The following is a 12,387-nucleotide window of genomic DNA, read 5'->3' as shown; positions in this document are numbered from 1 at the left end:
TTACACCTGAAGGTGTTGCTTGCAGACAAATATCAGTTTAAATTACCCAGGCTTTCCCTTCTAATATTTTGTATTAAACATTCACGGTGACCTTTTACTGCAATGGAAAAATTGTGTAACTGTGAAATGAAAGTTGTTCATGTTCAGGATGCATCTGCCATTATTAAAATTCAAATGAAACTCACAGGTGACCTGTTAATCTCTATCTGGTTGGCTGTCTGAAAGGACCTGGTCACAAGGTTTTCTTCCATCAGTGACATTTGGGTGGAGACCTCGTCTCTTAGTTTAGCCTGACTGGATCACTTCACTGCTGTCACGATGAGGCACTGTTCTTCTTCTAACTTCAGCTCCTCAGGCTTGGTGATAACAATTTTGATCTTTTTACCCTGATCACTGTGTGGAAACATTTTATCAAACAAAAGGAAGCATGAGATGGATAATTTATATAACACTGACAGGTAGGACCTCGTTCCTTACTGCTGCACATCTCCTGCTTTCTACATAAGAGGCACAGGACTCATCTTTTGCTTACTTTTACCTTTATTTTTACAGTTGGCGGCATTCTGCTGTCCTCTTCAGGTATGTTCATTCTGTAAATCTATTCTTTCACAGAGCCTTAAGGAGGCAATCCATAAATAAAGAGGTTCACAAAGTTTCTTACTTGAAATATGTAATACATCACTGCTTTTAGGATAAAAGTTATCTGTGTGCGCGTGAGGGTTAATCGGAATGAATCCCGCAATGGAGAGCCTACCACTCAGCACCCTGAAACCCTGAATTAGACCGGGCAGATTTGTCGATGTCATGATGTAATATGAAAGCTACAATCTGGGAAACTATTTTCCTGAAGCTTCAAATAACTGCAAACACCAAACGGTGGTTGATTTTTTTTTCTCATTCAGTGAAATTGCTAGGTTAGGTTAGGTTATAGAATCAAAAATACTAAATGATATTGAGTTTTATAGGAAAAGAAGAGGGAAAGGTAATGAAAGCTCAAGCCAGCTTTACAAGACCACCATATATCAGTGACTAATGCACTTCTGCCCCTCTAAGACAAACATTCTATGAAAAAGATTTTCAATATTGTTATGTGAAATTTGTGATAGATAGATGGATCAGAAGTCAGACGCTTTCTTTTTTTAGTTTTCTCTCTTTCCAGCCATTTTCAGATGTATTTGTTGTTGGTAATAATAAATTAATATTTATTTATTTGTTTGAATTCTGTAAAAAGACAACTTGACACCTGTACGACCAATAAAGATCTATCTATCTATCTATCTATCTATCTATCTATCTATCTATCTATCTATCTATCTATCTATCTATCTAATAAAATGCTATGGTCTGTGTGTGTGTGTGTGTGTGTGTGTGTGTCTAGTCCTGCAGAGCAATCTGATTGGTCAGTTTGGGTTTGGTTTTGTTCAGTTTGTCTTTAGTTATACTAGCAAAAAAGGGAGTGTTAGGGAAACAGAGGATGAGACAATTAAAGAGGAGAAAAAGTGTAGGACACACACTGAGACGTGAAGTATAAAAACAAACAGTAGGTGAGCAAGACACCTCAAAAATGTCTGAGAGAGTACCTATCAATCTATGTTATCCTGCCTACTATACTAAAACACTTCTCTATTTATTTTGTGATCCTGCTTACTATACTAAAATTCATACTTATCTATCTTTCTATCTATCTATCCCTGCCTACTATACTAAAATTCATATCTATCTATCTATCTATCTGTTACATAACCTTACATTTGTGTTTTAAAAATTAATAATGAGTTAATCAATTTTCTTTAATTCAATCAATCAATCAATAATTCTTTATTTTATAAATTACTTTTCACAAAGTCTATGTACCCATCAGATTATAATTCACAATCACATGATAATATATGAGTGACATTGTGGTCAACACTTCAACGATCCATCATCCTCCATTCCAATCCCATGTCTGATTGTTGTCAGTTGGCTTTTGCATGTTCTTCTTTTATCTACAATCTCAGGTTTTTCAAATTCAGTATATGCTGTTAGGTTGATAAGTGACTCTAAATTGGCCCTCTGTTGAGGCACCAGATGTTTTTTAGCTCCTTGTGTCTGATGCTGACGGAATTTATTTTAGCCCTCCCAGACCTTTAACTGAATTAAGTGTGATTGAGAGTATTATGTTATGTAAAATAAAATTCAAGATTATTGTTTGCACGATAAGTTATGATGGTTAAATGTTACTTAATCTACATAAGTAAAAATGATTTGTTAGAACTTCAGTGCTCACAACAGAGTAGAATCGGAAACAACACATTAGAGACTAAATAGCAAATTAGGGAGAAAAATAAAAGCGACGGCCAACTGAAATGACATAAAAGAAGAAGGATTAAGGATTTTAACAGGAAAGTTAAATACAACTACTGACAGAGCTCCACAAGCAAACCCTGGGTATGAATTCAAAGGAGTAGGAGTGACAAAGCAGGGTGGGTTGCCTAACAAGAATTTGCAATAATGGAGGATCTCGAAGTCTGGTGTATGCGAGGTAAGCATCAGTGGTTGGTAATCTGGGATACTGTGATTAATATAACAATAAAAGAGATAATAACAGAATAATACTGTACTATATATGTGTGGTATATCAACTTTAAATGTAGTAGTTAAGGCCCATGGTCAAGACTAATTGGTGTATATAATTTGTTGTGTTCGCTTTAATTTTTTGTAAGTTTTAACTGTATACCTTTACTTATATCTGAAATTTGTGCTGTGAACTGAATATGCACACAGACAAGTAATTTCCACATTTAAGTAATCAGGGTAATATTAATACAATTTAAAATAAATATTATAGCAATTTCTTTCAATATTTCATTGATTCCTTTTGTTTGCACTATGAAAGAAATGCAAATGCTATCTTATTTCAATTATTGCAGTATTAAATTCACCACTTACGTACGTACGTGTGTTACTTTTTCAGCATCCTAGGGTTCCTCAAACAGCTATGAAAAAATCTCCTTTGACTTAAGAGACCATAAACATGTTAAACTCTTGGGGAAAGTGAGAAGAAAATACCCAGCAGTAGAAATGTGACCATTCATATAAATATGATCTTTTTCAGAATCCCAATTGTCAGTCATTCTTCAAAAAGAAAAGAAGATGTCTGATGAGGGAAGAAATGTGATCTTCACATGCCTGCTGGTAACTGATAAAATAATAACTAGCAGCTCAATCAGCTCTTTTGAGCTCTACAGGGATGGACACCTGGTCACCTCCAAACCCATGCATGCTGTGAGGGCAACCACCTTTAGTGTTAACAAGGCCAGCGATGGGAGCTACACGTGTGTGTTCAGGATGGGACAACGTTACAGCATTGAGAGTGCACCTGTCACCCTGCGGGATAAAGGGGAGACCACCCGGGAACCGCAATGTGCGGACAGCTGCCAATATAAATGTAAGCAGATTTCAGTCATAATTGCGTCTTAAAATTAAGAGCATCTTACAAAACAAAAATCTTTTTTGATATAAAAACTAATTTCATATTCACCTAGAGCATCTTTTATTAATGAAATTAATTCAGTCTTCTTCACATAAAACAGGTCTTGATTTATGCAAAGCGTGAGTCAGCCACACGAAAAAAATAATAATAATAATAATCGACAACGTTAAGCCCCTAGGTGTAAATATACTGTAAGCTAAAATTCTTGTTTTAATCTCAGTGTTTGTAATCAATTTGTGATAACCAGATTAACATTTGAAACATATACAATAGAAAAGGAATATTAAATAGTGAAACGTGATAAAAAGTTTGTTAGGTATCCATGAGTAGCAAAAAAAAAAAAAAACCCCACAGCACAAAAAATGATGAATCACCAAAAGAAAAGTCAGCTAAAAATGACAGAATGAAGAAGCAGAAAATCCTGGGCGGTGCAGGAAATGTTTCTAAGGTGTATTGTTGAATATAATGTTTTGGTTTTGGGATTGTTTCCACATCAACTAACGTTAAGAACGAGAAACACGGCCATTTTCAGCTCAAAATATACTTCAAATAACATTGTGAGCATGAAAATGACTTACACCATAACTTATTTTAAAAAATGAATATATTTGTTTTGAAAATGGTGTTTTCGCTGAATCTGATATTTTGTGAAAGCGATTTGTGATAGAAAGATGGCAATTTCAGAAGTGCGTTCAGTACACCGTATATTTTGTACGGGAGAGAGTTTTGGTGTGGATCATCGCACTAATAAATGTGTTTTGCTAATATATTTTTGAATGAAGTTTGGAGTGTCCTCAATGGGAGGTGGTGGAGATGTTTGCAAGGTGTATTTTAATAATACAATTATTCTGAAAGTGATCCTTTTGTGAGAATGATAACATATAGAAAATGAAAGCCTAATGTAAACCCGGCACTATTTATGGCTTTGCAGATCGTGTGTAGTTTTGTGTTTGCGTTTCAGATCAAAAATTGGTTCACATATTTTATTAAATGAATAGATGTAACCCTAAACATAACCATAATTCTACAAATCTTAAAAACTAATGAATTTTGCTACCAGTTCAAACCATAAGGCTTTCCTATTGTCTTTTCTATACAGTGGTTGTCAATGACAGTGGAACTCAAGATACAGAAACAACAGGCAAGTACAATTCTGAAACTTTTACAGATCCATGCTATAAAAATAAAGTAACGCACTGTTATTAGCAGCACTACACTGGATTAGCTCTAGAAATAAATTAATTTTACCAGACTTTTCTTTGAACTACAGGATAACAAACTGAAAGTGTTCCAGTGTTAGTTGTGCCTGTGATCCTATGCAGCAGACAAAATCCGTCTTTGAATGTATTTTGTAATTTTTACGTTAAATTATACGAGAATTGCTTCAGTTTCACTTTAAATGCTAATTATATTTATGCGGTGCTCCTACACATGCTATGTATGGTATGTATATGAGGTCCTTTAAAGCATTTCTTCAAATTATTTTGTAAAAATTTTGGATGATTGGAAGAACACTTGTCAAGGAAGTGTTGGGATGCCTTACGGGTAAATAAATACAATCAAACAGAACGCTCGATGGCGTATACAGAAATATTTAAAAAAAAAACAAACAGGAATCTTCTTGACTCCTTAATGGGAATCAGCGAGTCGACTTTGGTAGCTCTGTGCCATTCACAATTTGGTGCTGATATGAGATATTTTATCTGGGGTGTCAGCTCTTTTATAGTCTTCCAGCCATTAGGGGCAGACTCACTTGCCCTCAGTGGTTGTCTTCTTGCTGTTGTGGGTGTCAAAAGAGGCAGCAATCCCTTAGGTGTGGGTTCCTTATTGTAAATTACAAGTGGGCTTCCGTGTGTCTTTTATTGAGGAGAGGCTTCTGTCTGCCCACTTTTTATAAAGCTTAGAATGTTGGAGTGTTGCAGTGATGGTTGTCCTTCTGTAAATTTCTCCCATCTCCACACATTCTCTAGAGCTCAGCCAGAGTGACCATCAGGTAATTGGTTACTTCTCTTACCAGGGCACTTCTTTGATGATTGCGCACATTGGCAGGACACCTAACACTAAGAAGAGATGTGATTGTTCCCAACAACAGACGTAGTGGTGGCTCTGAGGCTAGGGATCTGTACTGGCAATCCAAAGGTTGCTGGTTCGAATCCCGTTAATGCCTAAAGGGCTCTGCTCTGTTGGGCCCTTGAGCAAGACCCTTAAACTGCAATTGCTGAGCACTTTGAGTAGTGAGAAAAGCACTATATAAATGCAAAGGATTATTATTTAAGAATTCAGGAGTCCACTGTGGTCTTTGGAACCTTCAGTGGTATTTTTTCCACCTTCCCCAGATCTGTGACTTAACACAATCTTGGTTGGGTTTTGCTCAGCTGTGTCCAATAAATTGAAATGACCACAGTTGGACTCCAAACAAGGTGGAGAAACATCTCAGCAATGACCAATTGAATGGGAAGCACCTGAGACTAGTGTTATAGGAAAGGGTCTGAATATCCGTGTGAAGTTGAAATTACAGTTTTTAATTTGCACAATGTCCTAAAATTCTGTTGACGCTTTGTCATTCTGGGTATTGAGTGTTGCTTGATGTGGGGAAAAGCATGAATGTAAATGATTTTAGAACAAAGCTGCAACATGTGAAAACGTCAAAGTTTCTCAATACTTTCTGAGTCCACTGTTTGATAAAAGGAATAAACCGGCAATTGACATTGAGAAAAGTGAGGATAAATGGAGTTTGGTAAAAGGAAGTTAGTGTAAATGTCCTAAACACTGAGGTGATATACCCCGAAATTGTGATTACAAAGTCTCTCACTTTCTTTCTTTCAGGTACAGATTGGGGTTGGAGTACTGGTAAGGATTTAATAAATATATCTTTATTGAAAGTTCTTATGTAGTACAACTCAAGAACATGAGGACTACAAAGTTACCTACCCTACCAAAGAAGACACAAAAATGTGAAAGAGTTGGGGCACCACCCTGGTGACCCCATATACTGCAATTAGAAACCACACAATAATTGCAGAGTAGTCTTTGCCAAGTGAAGTTCAGAACTGAACTAACATTCCACTTGGCCAAACTCCTGCTTCTAGACAGGAAGGGTCTGGTCCAGAAGGGCGGACAACAGAATTGACATCAGAGGTGAAATGGCTATCAGACTGAAAACAGAGAACAACGTTGGAAAATAGTTACTAAAATAAATGTTATCTAATTCAAGCTTGTTTGCATGATAGTGGACCTTCTACAGTGCATAGTTAAGCGTGGCTTTTCTTTCAGGTGTCTACATTGTGGCCGGAGTGGTTGCATCCCTGATATTAGTGATGGTTGGAATAGTAATTTATGTCATGAGGAAACAAGGTATGTGATGTTATAATGTTGATAATCCTCTTAACACTCTTAAAAATAAAGATGCCAAAGAGGTTCTTCAGAGCGATGCCATAGGGGAACCATTTTTGGTTGCAAAAAGACCCATCCACGTGAAGGTTCCAATAGTTTTAAATCTGTAGCTGACTCCATACAGTAAATAACCATAAACAGAGGAATAATGTGAATAGATCTTACAGTTTTGTCAAATACCAATGGGTTCCTCATTTTTCCTTGCTGTTTACAACAACACAGACCAAGTTCAGGTTCTCTTAATCATAGGTAGCATACCATACGCTGAAGATTTCAGCTGTTTCCTACATATCTGGAAGTCTTTCAAGTCACAAAGAGCCAACTTCAAAAGAAAAGAACTCTTCGCAAAATGAAATGGTGCTTGGTCAAGCAATGGCTCTACAAGGAACCACTCAACTTAGTAAAAGACCACAAAATGCTATGAAAGAAGCAGGATTTTTAAGAGTGTATATTGATTTTTTTCATTTATTTTTAATGGGGCTGCTGTTAAATTAAAAAAAAAAATTAATCCTGAATAATCAAACAATTAAAATGTTAAATTATGATTAATATGCAGTTAATTTCAATTAATCATATTTCCTTCATATTAATATTTTTCTATTAAGCAGAACGCCGTGATTCATTTTTAATTATTCTTCTTTTGGCTACTCCAGTTAGGGGTCACCACAGCTGATCATCCTCTTCCATATCTTTCTGTCCTCATCATCTTTTTCTGTCACCCCCATCACCTGCATGTCCTCTCTCACCACATCCATAAACCTTCTCTTGGGCCTTCCTCTTCTCCTCTTGCCTAGCAGCTCTATCCTTAGCACCCTTCTCCTAATATACCCCTCATCTCTCCTCTGCACATGACCAAACCAATGTAATCTCACCTCTCTGACTTTGTCTCCCAATCGTCCAACTTGAGCTGACCCTCTAATGTACGCATTTTTAATCGTTTCCATCCTCATCACGCCCAATGCAAATCTTAGCATCTTTAACTCTGCCACCGTCTCCAGCCCATATAACATAGCTGGTCTCGCTACCGTCCTGTAGACCTTCCCTTTCACTCTTACTGATACCCGTCTGTCACAAATCACTCCTGACACTCTTCTCCACCCACTCCACCCTGCCTGCACTCTCTTCTTCACCTTCTCTTCCACAGTCCCCATTACTCTGTACTGTTGATCCCAAGTATTTAAACTCATCCACCTTGGCTAACTCTACTTCTTGCATCCTCATCATTCCACTGACCTCCCTCTCATTCACACACATGTATTCTGTCTTGGTGGTCCTATTGACCTTCGTTCCTCTCCTCTCATATCTCCACCTCTCCAGGGTCTCCTCAACCTGCTCCTTACTCTCTCTACAGATCACAGTGTCATTTCAGTCAGTTTATTGAACAGTTTTGTGTAACAGAAACAATGGCCAGTAGCCACCAAACACCCCACCCTCACCCACTGGGGTTTGCTAAAATATTTACAAAAACCAATACAACATGGTTTGTACTGCTATATTTCAAGATACGCAACATTCCAAAAGCACTAACAGTTATGAAAACACTTAAATATTAAAAAACAGAAACATCAAATCCTGGATTAGCTTTTGTGCACAAACAGCAACTAAAGAGAAGCTCTATTTCATAATAGGATAGGATTTTGTAAAAGGATCTGAATATGTCCTTTAATTCATTTAATTCTGATTTTTTCCTTTAACAGGTGCTAAAGCTCAACTTCAGGCAGCTGCTTCAACACCAGTAAGTCTATACATCCACAATTCTTTACTCTAAGGGACACAATTTGTTGAACAAAATGTCAAAAAATAAGTGTCTATACATTATACTTCATTTAGAAATTGAAATGATGTATCTCAGATCTGAGCCATAATCCAGATTAATACAGACAAGTAGGCCTGACTATGATTGGTTAAATTTAATTTTCAATATATCAAATATTTGAAGTATTTTATTGGAGTCTGTTTCCACACACACACACACATATATATGTTGATTTTTTCAAAATATTCAAACAGGCAGACATTTTAGATCTTCATGCAAACAGTACCTACAGATAAAGGTGATATACTTGAGCACATGACACATCAAACTGACATGGTGAATTCATTGCCATAATCTCAATTAACTAAAGTACAGATTTTTCACATGGAAACAGTAAGTCCGGCCCTACATTTATCACCACTTTGGATTAATCAAGTTAGAACCAGCCATCCTAGATTAGGTGCCATTGATTAGAACCTCCATAGGGAGTCTGCAGGTTGGCCCCATCTTATTTAAACCACAGTTATCAAGGGTCTGGTGTTCTTTCTCCTTGCTATTGACATGTGTGTGGAGTCATCATGCCAAGATGATAAGAGCCCTCACAAAGGATGTTGTGGATGCCCAGGAGTCTGGCAAAATATTTAAAAAGATCACCAAACTATTTGAAATCAAATTATTCCACTGAAATGAAATCATCTACAAGTGGCGTAAATTTCAAACAACTGCTAATTTACCCAAGACTGGACAGAAAAGGAAATTCAGCCCAGGAGCTGATCATTTGGTACAAAAAGAAGTCCCTAAAAGAATCCAAAAGTTCACCTTTTGATCTGCAGTTAACTCTTGCAACAATGAATGTCAAAGCGTTATGCATATACAATCAGAAAGAGATGGCACACATTTGACATGCATGCTAGGGCCTGGGCAGCTTACAGTCATCAAGTCAAATGTGAAATCTGCATCACATCAAAGTTTCTCCGAGGAGAATGTGAGGGTATCTGTGCAAAAGATGAAGTTGAACTGGACCTTTCAATATGATAATGACCCAAAGCACAATAGCAAATCCGCAAATGAATGGCTCAAAAAGAAGAAATGGAGGGTTATGGACTGGCCTAGTCCAAGCCTTTGAATCCCATTGAAATATTGTGGCGGGATTTGAAACACGAAGGACATTCAAGAACACCTACAAGCATCTTGAAACTGAAAAAAAATTGCTTTGGAGGCCAAGGGTGGATTTGCTTTTTCCCAAGTAGACCATTACATGTATTGATATTTTTGTTGAGAAAATGTCTGAAAAGCCAAATTTTCCTTGTGTTTTTGGTTTGGTGACAACTAGGCGACAGTCAACTCGGCAAAAAGATAACTCAGTGAAAGACAACCCGGTGAAAAGACAAACTGGCGAAAGACAACTCGGTGAAAGACAACCCGGCGAAAAGACAAGTCGGCAAAAGACAATTTGGTGAAGAAACAACTCGGCAAAATACAACTAGATGAGATCCTTTACCATTTAGGTAATAGTTAAGTTCAAAGAGATTTTTTAATTATATTTAAATAACAACGTGATTTAAAATGTTGAAAATAAATGTATATAATTTATATATATATATATATATATATATATATATATATAATATTTAATAATATATAATATATAATATTTATATATACATTTATATCATTTATATTATTCTGTAGATGGAACAAATTCTATCTTACATTATCTTCTGCAACCGAAATTGCTAATCCTTTATATAACTTGTATTGATTGTAATCGTATGATAACGTTATTTAGTACACTCTCAACTGATTGGGACTCTCACAAACCAGGTGATTCTGTGGATTTTCCAGCAAAACATCTCTTTGAACCTAACTATTACCTAAATGGTAAAGGATGTCACCGAGTTGTCCTTTCGCCGAGTTGTCTTTTTACTGAGTTGTCTGTTGCCCAGTTGCCCCTGACCGTGTGTTTTTATTCATCCTTCTTGTCATTTATCTGTTGGCACTGTTTACATGAAGATCTGCTGTTTGCCTGTTTCCATATATCAAAAAAATAACACTTTTCATGAGGTGTACTTACTTTATCACACATGGCATTCATTATTACCAGTTACAGTATGCATTAAATAAAACCGGATATTAGCATGTCAGTTGTGGCTATGGTGGTTTTGTGATCTAGCAAACAGATAGTAAAAATGATGTATGTATTTGAAATATTTATTTTTCAGAATGAAACCCACCAGGAGGGAGATGCAACACTTTTGTACTCAGAGCTGCAATACAACAACACTCACCAAAAAAGCATATTACCAAAAAAGCAACATGAAGATGTGATGTACGCTCAGATTGCACCAAAGAAGCAGGCGGTGAATGTGCGACTGTCCTCCCAGTATGCAGAAATAGCACCACCCTGAATGAAGACTCATCTCTCTGCCACACTATTCTATCATTCAATTGCATGTGGAAACATGATAAAGACCTTCTATCAAGATGAATTAACATGAACTGTAATTTATATGCATTTCTTCTTCAGTGACGTCAATGCAATAAACTGTCTTCCTTTGAGTCTCTTTTTAATACTGAGAGCATCATCACATCGTCATAAAGATTACAGGTTGTGATGTGCCTGTAACATCTGAAGACCTTCATGGAACTTAATGTCTCACCATTTCAAGTGTGTGTGTGTGTGCGTGGGTGAGTACGTGTGTTATAGTGGCGTAGCCAGATATAGATAAGTGAGTGGGCCTAGAAATGATTTGGATGGGCAAGCAATATTCCGTTCCATACTCCTTGAAGCTTGTCAGGACTTGCTTTAATGACAATTGAAATAAAGTCCCTTTCCTCCTTGATGTTTTGTTTAATATAAGATATGGGATGGAGACACCCTCTTGAAGTTTTGAGCGAAATGGGGGTTCCGAAGTTCCACTTGAAGATTACATTATGGAAGTCTCTTTCCTCCTTGACGTTTTGAGCCACTCGGTTTATTTATGATCTAAGTAAGGTCTGAGTTCCTCCTTGAAGTTTTCCAGTTTTCTAGTTTGATGGGGGATTTGGGAAATCACCCTTTAATATTGTCACAGTACCGAGTGTCACAATAACGAGACATGCTCAAGATAAAGATTTGGGGCAGCCACCCGTATAATCTGGTATCCCAGCTGCAAAGTTGTTCTTTTTGTTAGAATATACAGCACTGAAGTGCATACAAACGAGTCCAAAACAAGACTGAGGGAAAAGGAGGAAAGGCAGGCTTTTAAAGGGGAAGAAAGGAAGTGAGGTCATATGGATCGGGCATGTGTTCATCACTCATTGGATCAGGCCCGGACGTGACATCAGGGGGGCCGGAGCTGGTAAGGTCTGTTTCCATTGGTTCGGTCCCGGATGTCAAGAGAGCCAGGTGGAGTCTCCCAGGAATGGTCTACAGGGCAGTGAGAAAAAGAGTCAGTGCACTCTGCCACATCCCGGCATGCCTCCGAACTGCCTTCATTTAAGCCCTTTAGCTGCCTCCCATGCACATGTGTGTGACAATAGATAGATAGATAGATAGATAGATATAGTGTGACCACAAGGGGGCAACATAGAGTCCCAAACCCAAGACAAGGTAATACACCAGATGTTAAATGAATTAAATAAAATCTATTTATTCACAATACATTTCTTCTCTCCAATAATCTGCCACAAAATCACAAAACAACAAAAAATAACTAACAATTCTTCCTCCTCTTTTCCTTCACTGAGTGTTGTATGCTTCTTCCTGACTCACTGGTATGAG

The 12,387-nt window shown here is 37.2% G+C and overlaps 1 protein-coding gene across 2 annotated transcripts; it reads left to right on the top strand.

Annotated features, from left to right (window-relative positions):
- Positions 1 to 308: 308 nt before the first annotated feature.
- LOC120536186 lies at positions 309 to 11,391 on the top strand. Of its 2 annotated transcripts, none has more exons than XM_039764514.1 (8): positions 309 to 458; positions 553 to 579; positions 3,098 to 3,430; positions 4,575 to 4,616; positions 6,302 to 6,325; positions 6,749 to 6,829; positions 8,566 to 8,603; positions 10,847 to 11,391. In XM_039764514.1, the coding sequence occupies exons 1-8, from the start codon at positions 428 to 430 to the stop codon at positions 11,030 to 11,032; spliced, it is 762 nt and encodes a 253-aa protein (XP_039620448.1). In that variant the 5' UTR covers positions 309 to 427; the 3' UTR covers positions 11,033 to 11,391. The 2 variants fall into 2 exon arrangements, with proteins under 2 accessions (XP_039620448.1, XP_039620449.1); XM_039764515.1 differs by lacking the exon at positions 10,847 to 11,391 and adding an exon at positions 9,958 to 10,046.
- The last annotated feature ends 996 nt before the right edge of the window (positions 11,392 to 12,387 follow it).

This window comes from Polypterus senegalus, chromosome 10 (assembly GCF_016835505.1).
Source record: "Polypterus senegalus isolate Bchr_013 chromosome 10, ASM1683550v1, whole genome shotgun sequence".
NCBI classification, from domain to species: domain Eukaryota; kingdom Metazoa; phylum Chordata; class Cladistia; order Polypteriformes; family Polypteridae; genus Polypterus; species Polypterus senegalus.
Note: the sequence above shows the minus strand (reverse complement) of the source record. Positions and strands in the feature narration are given on the sequence as shown.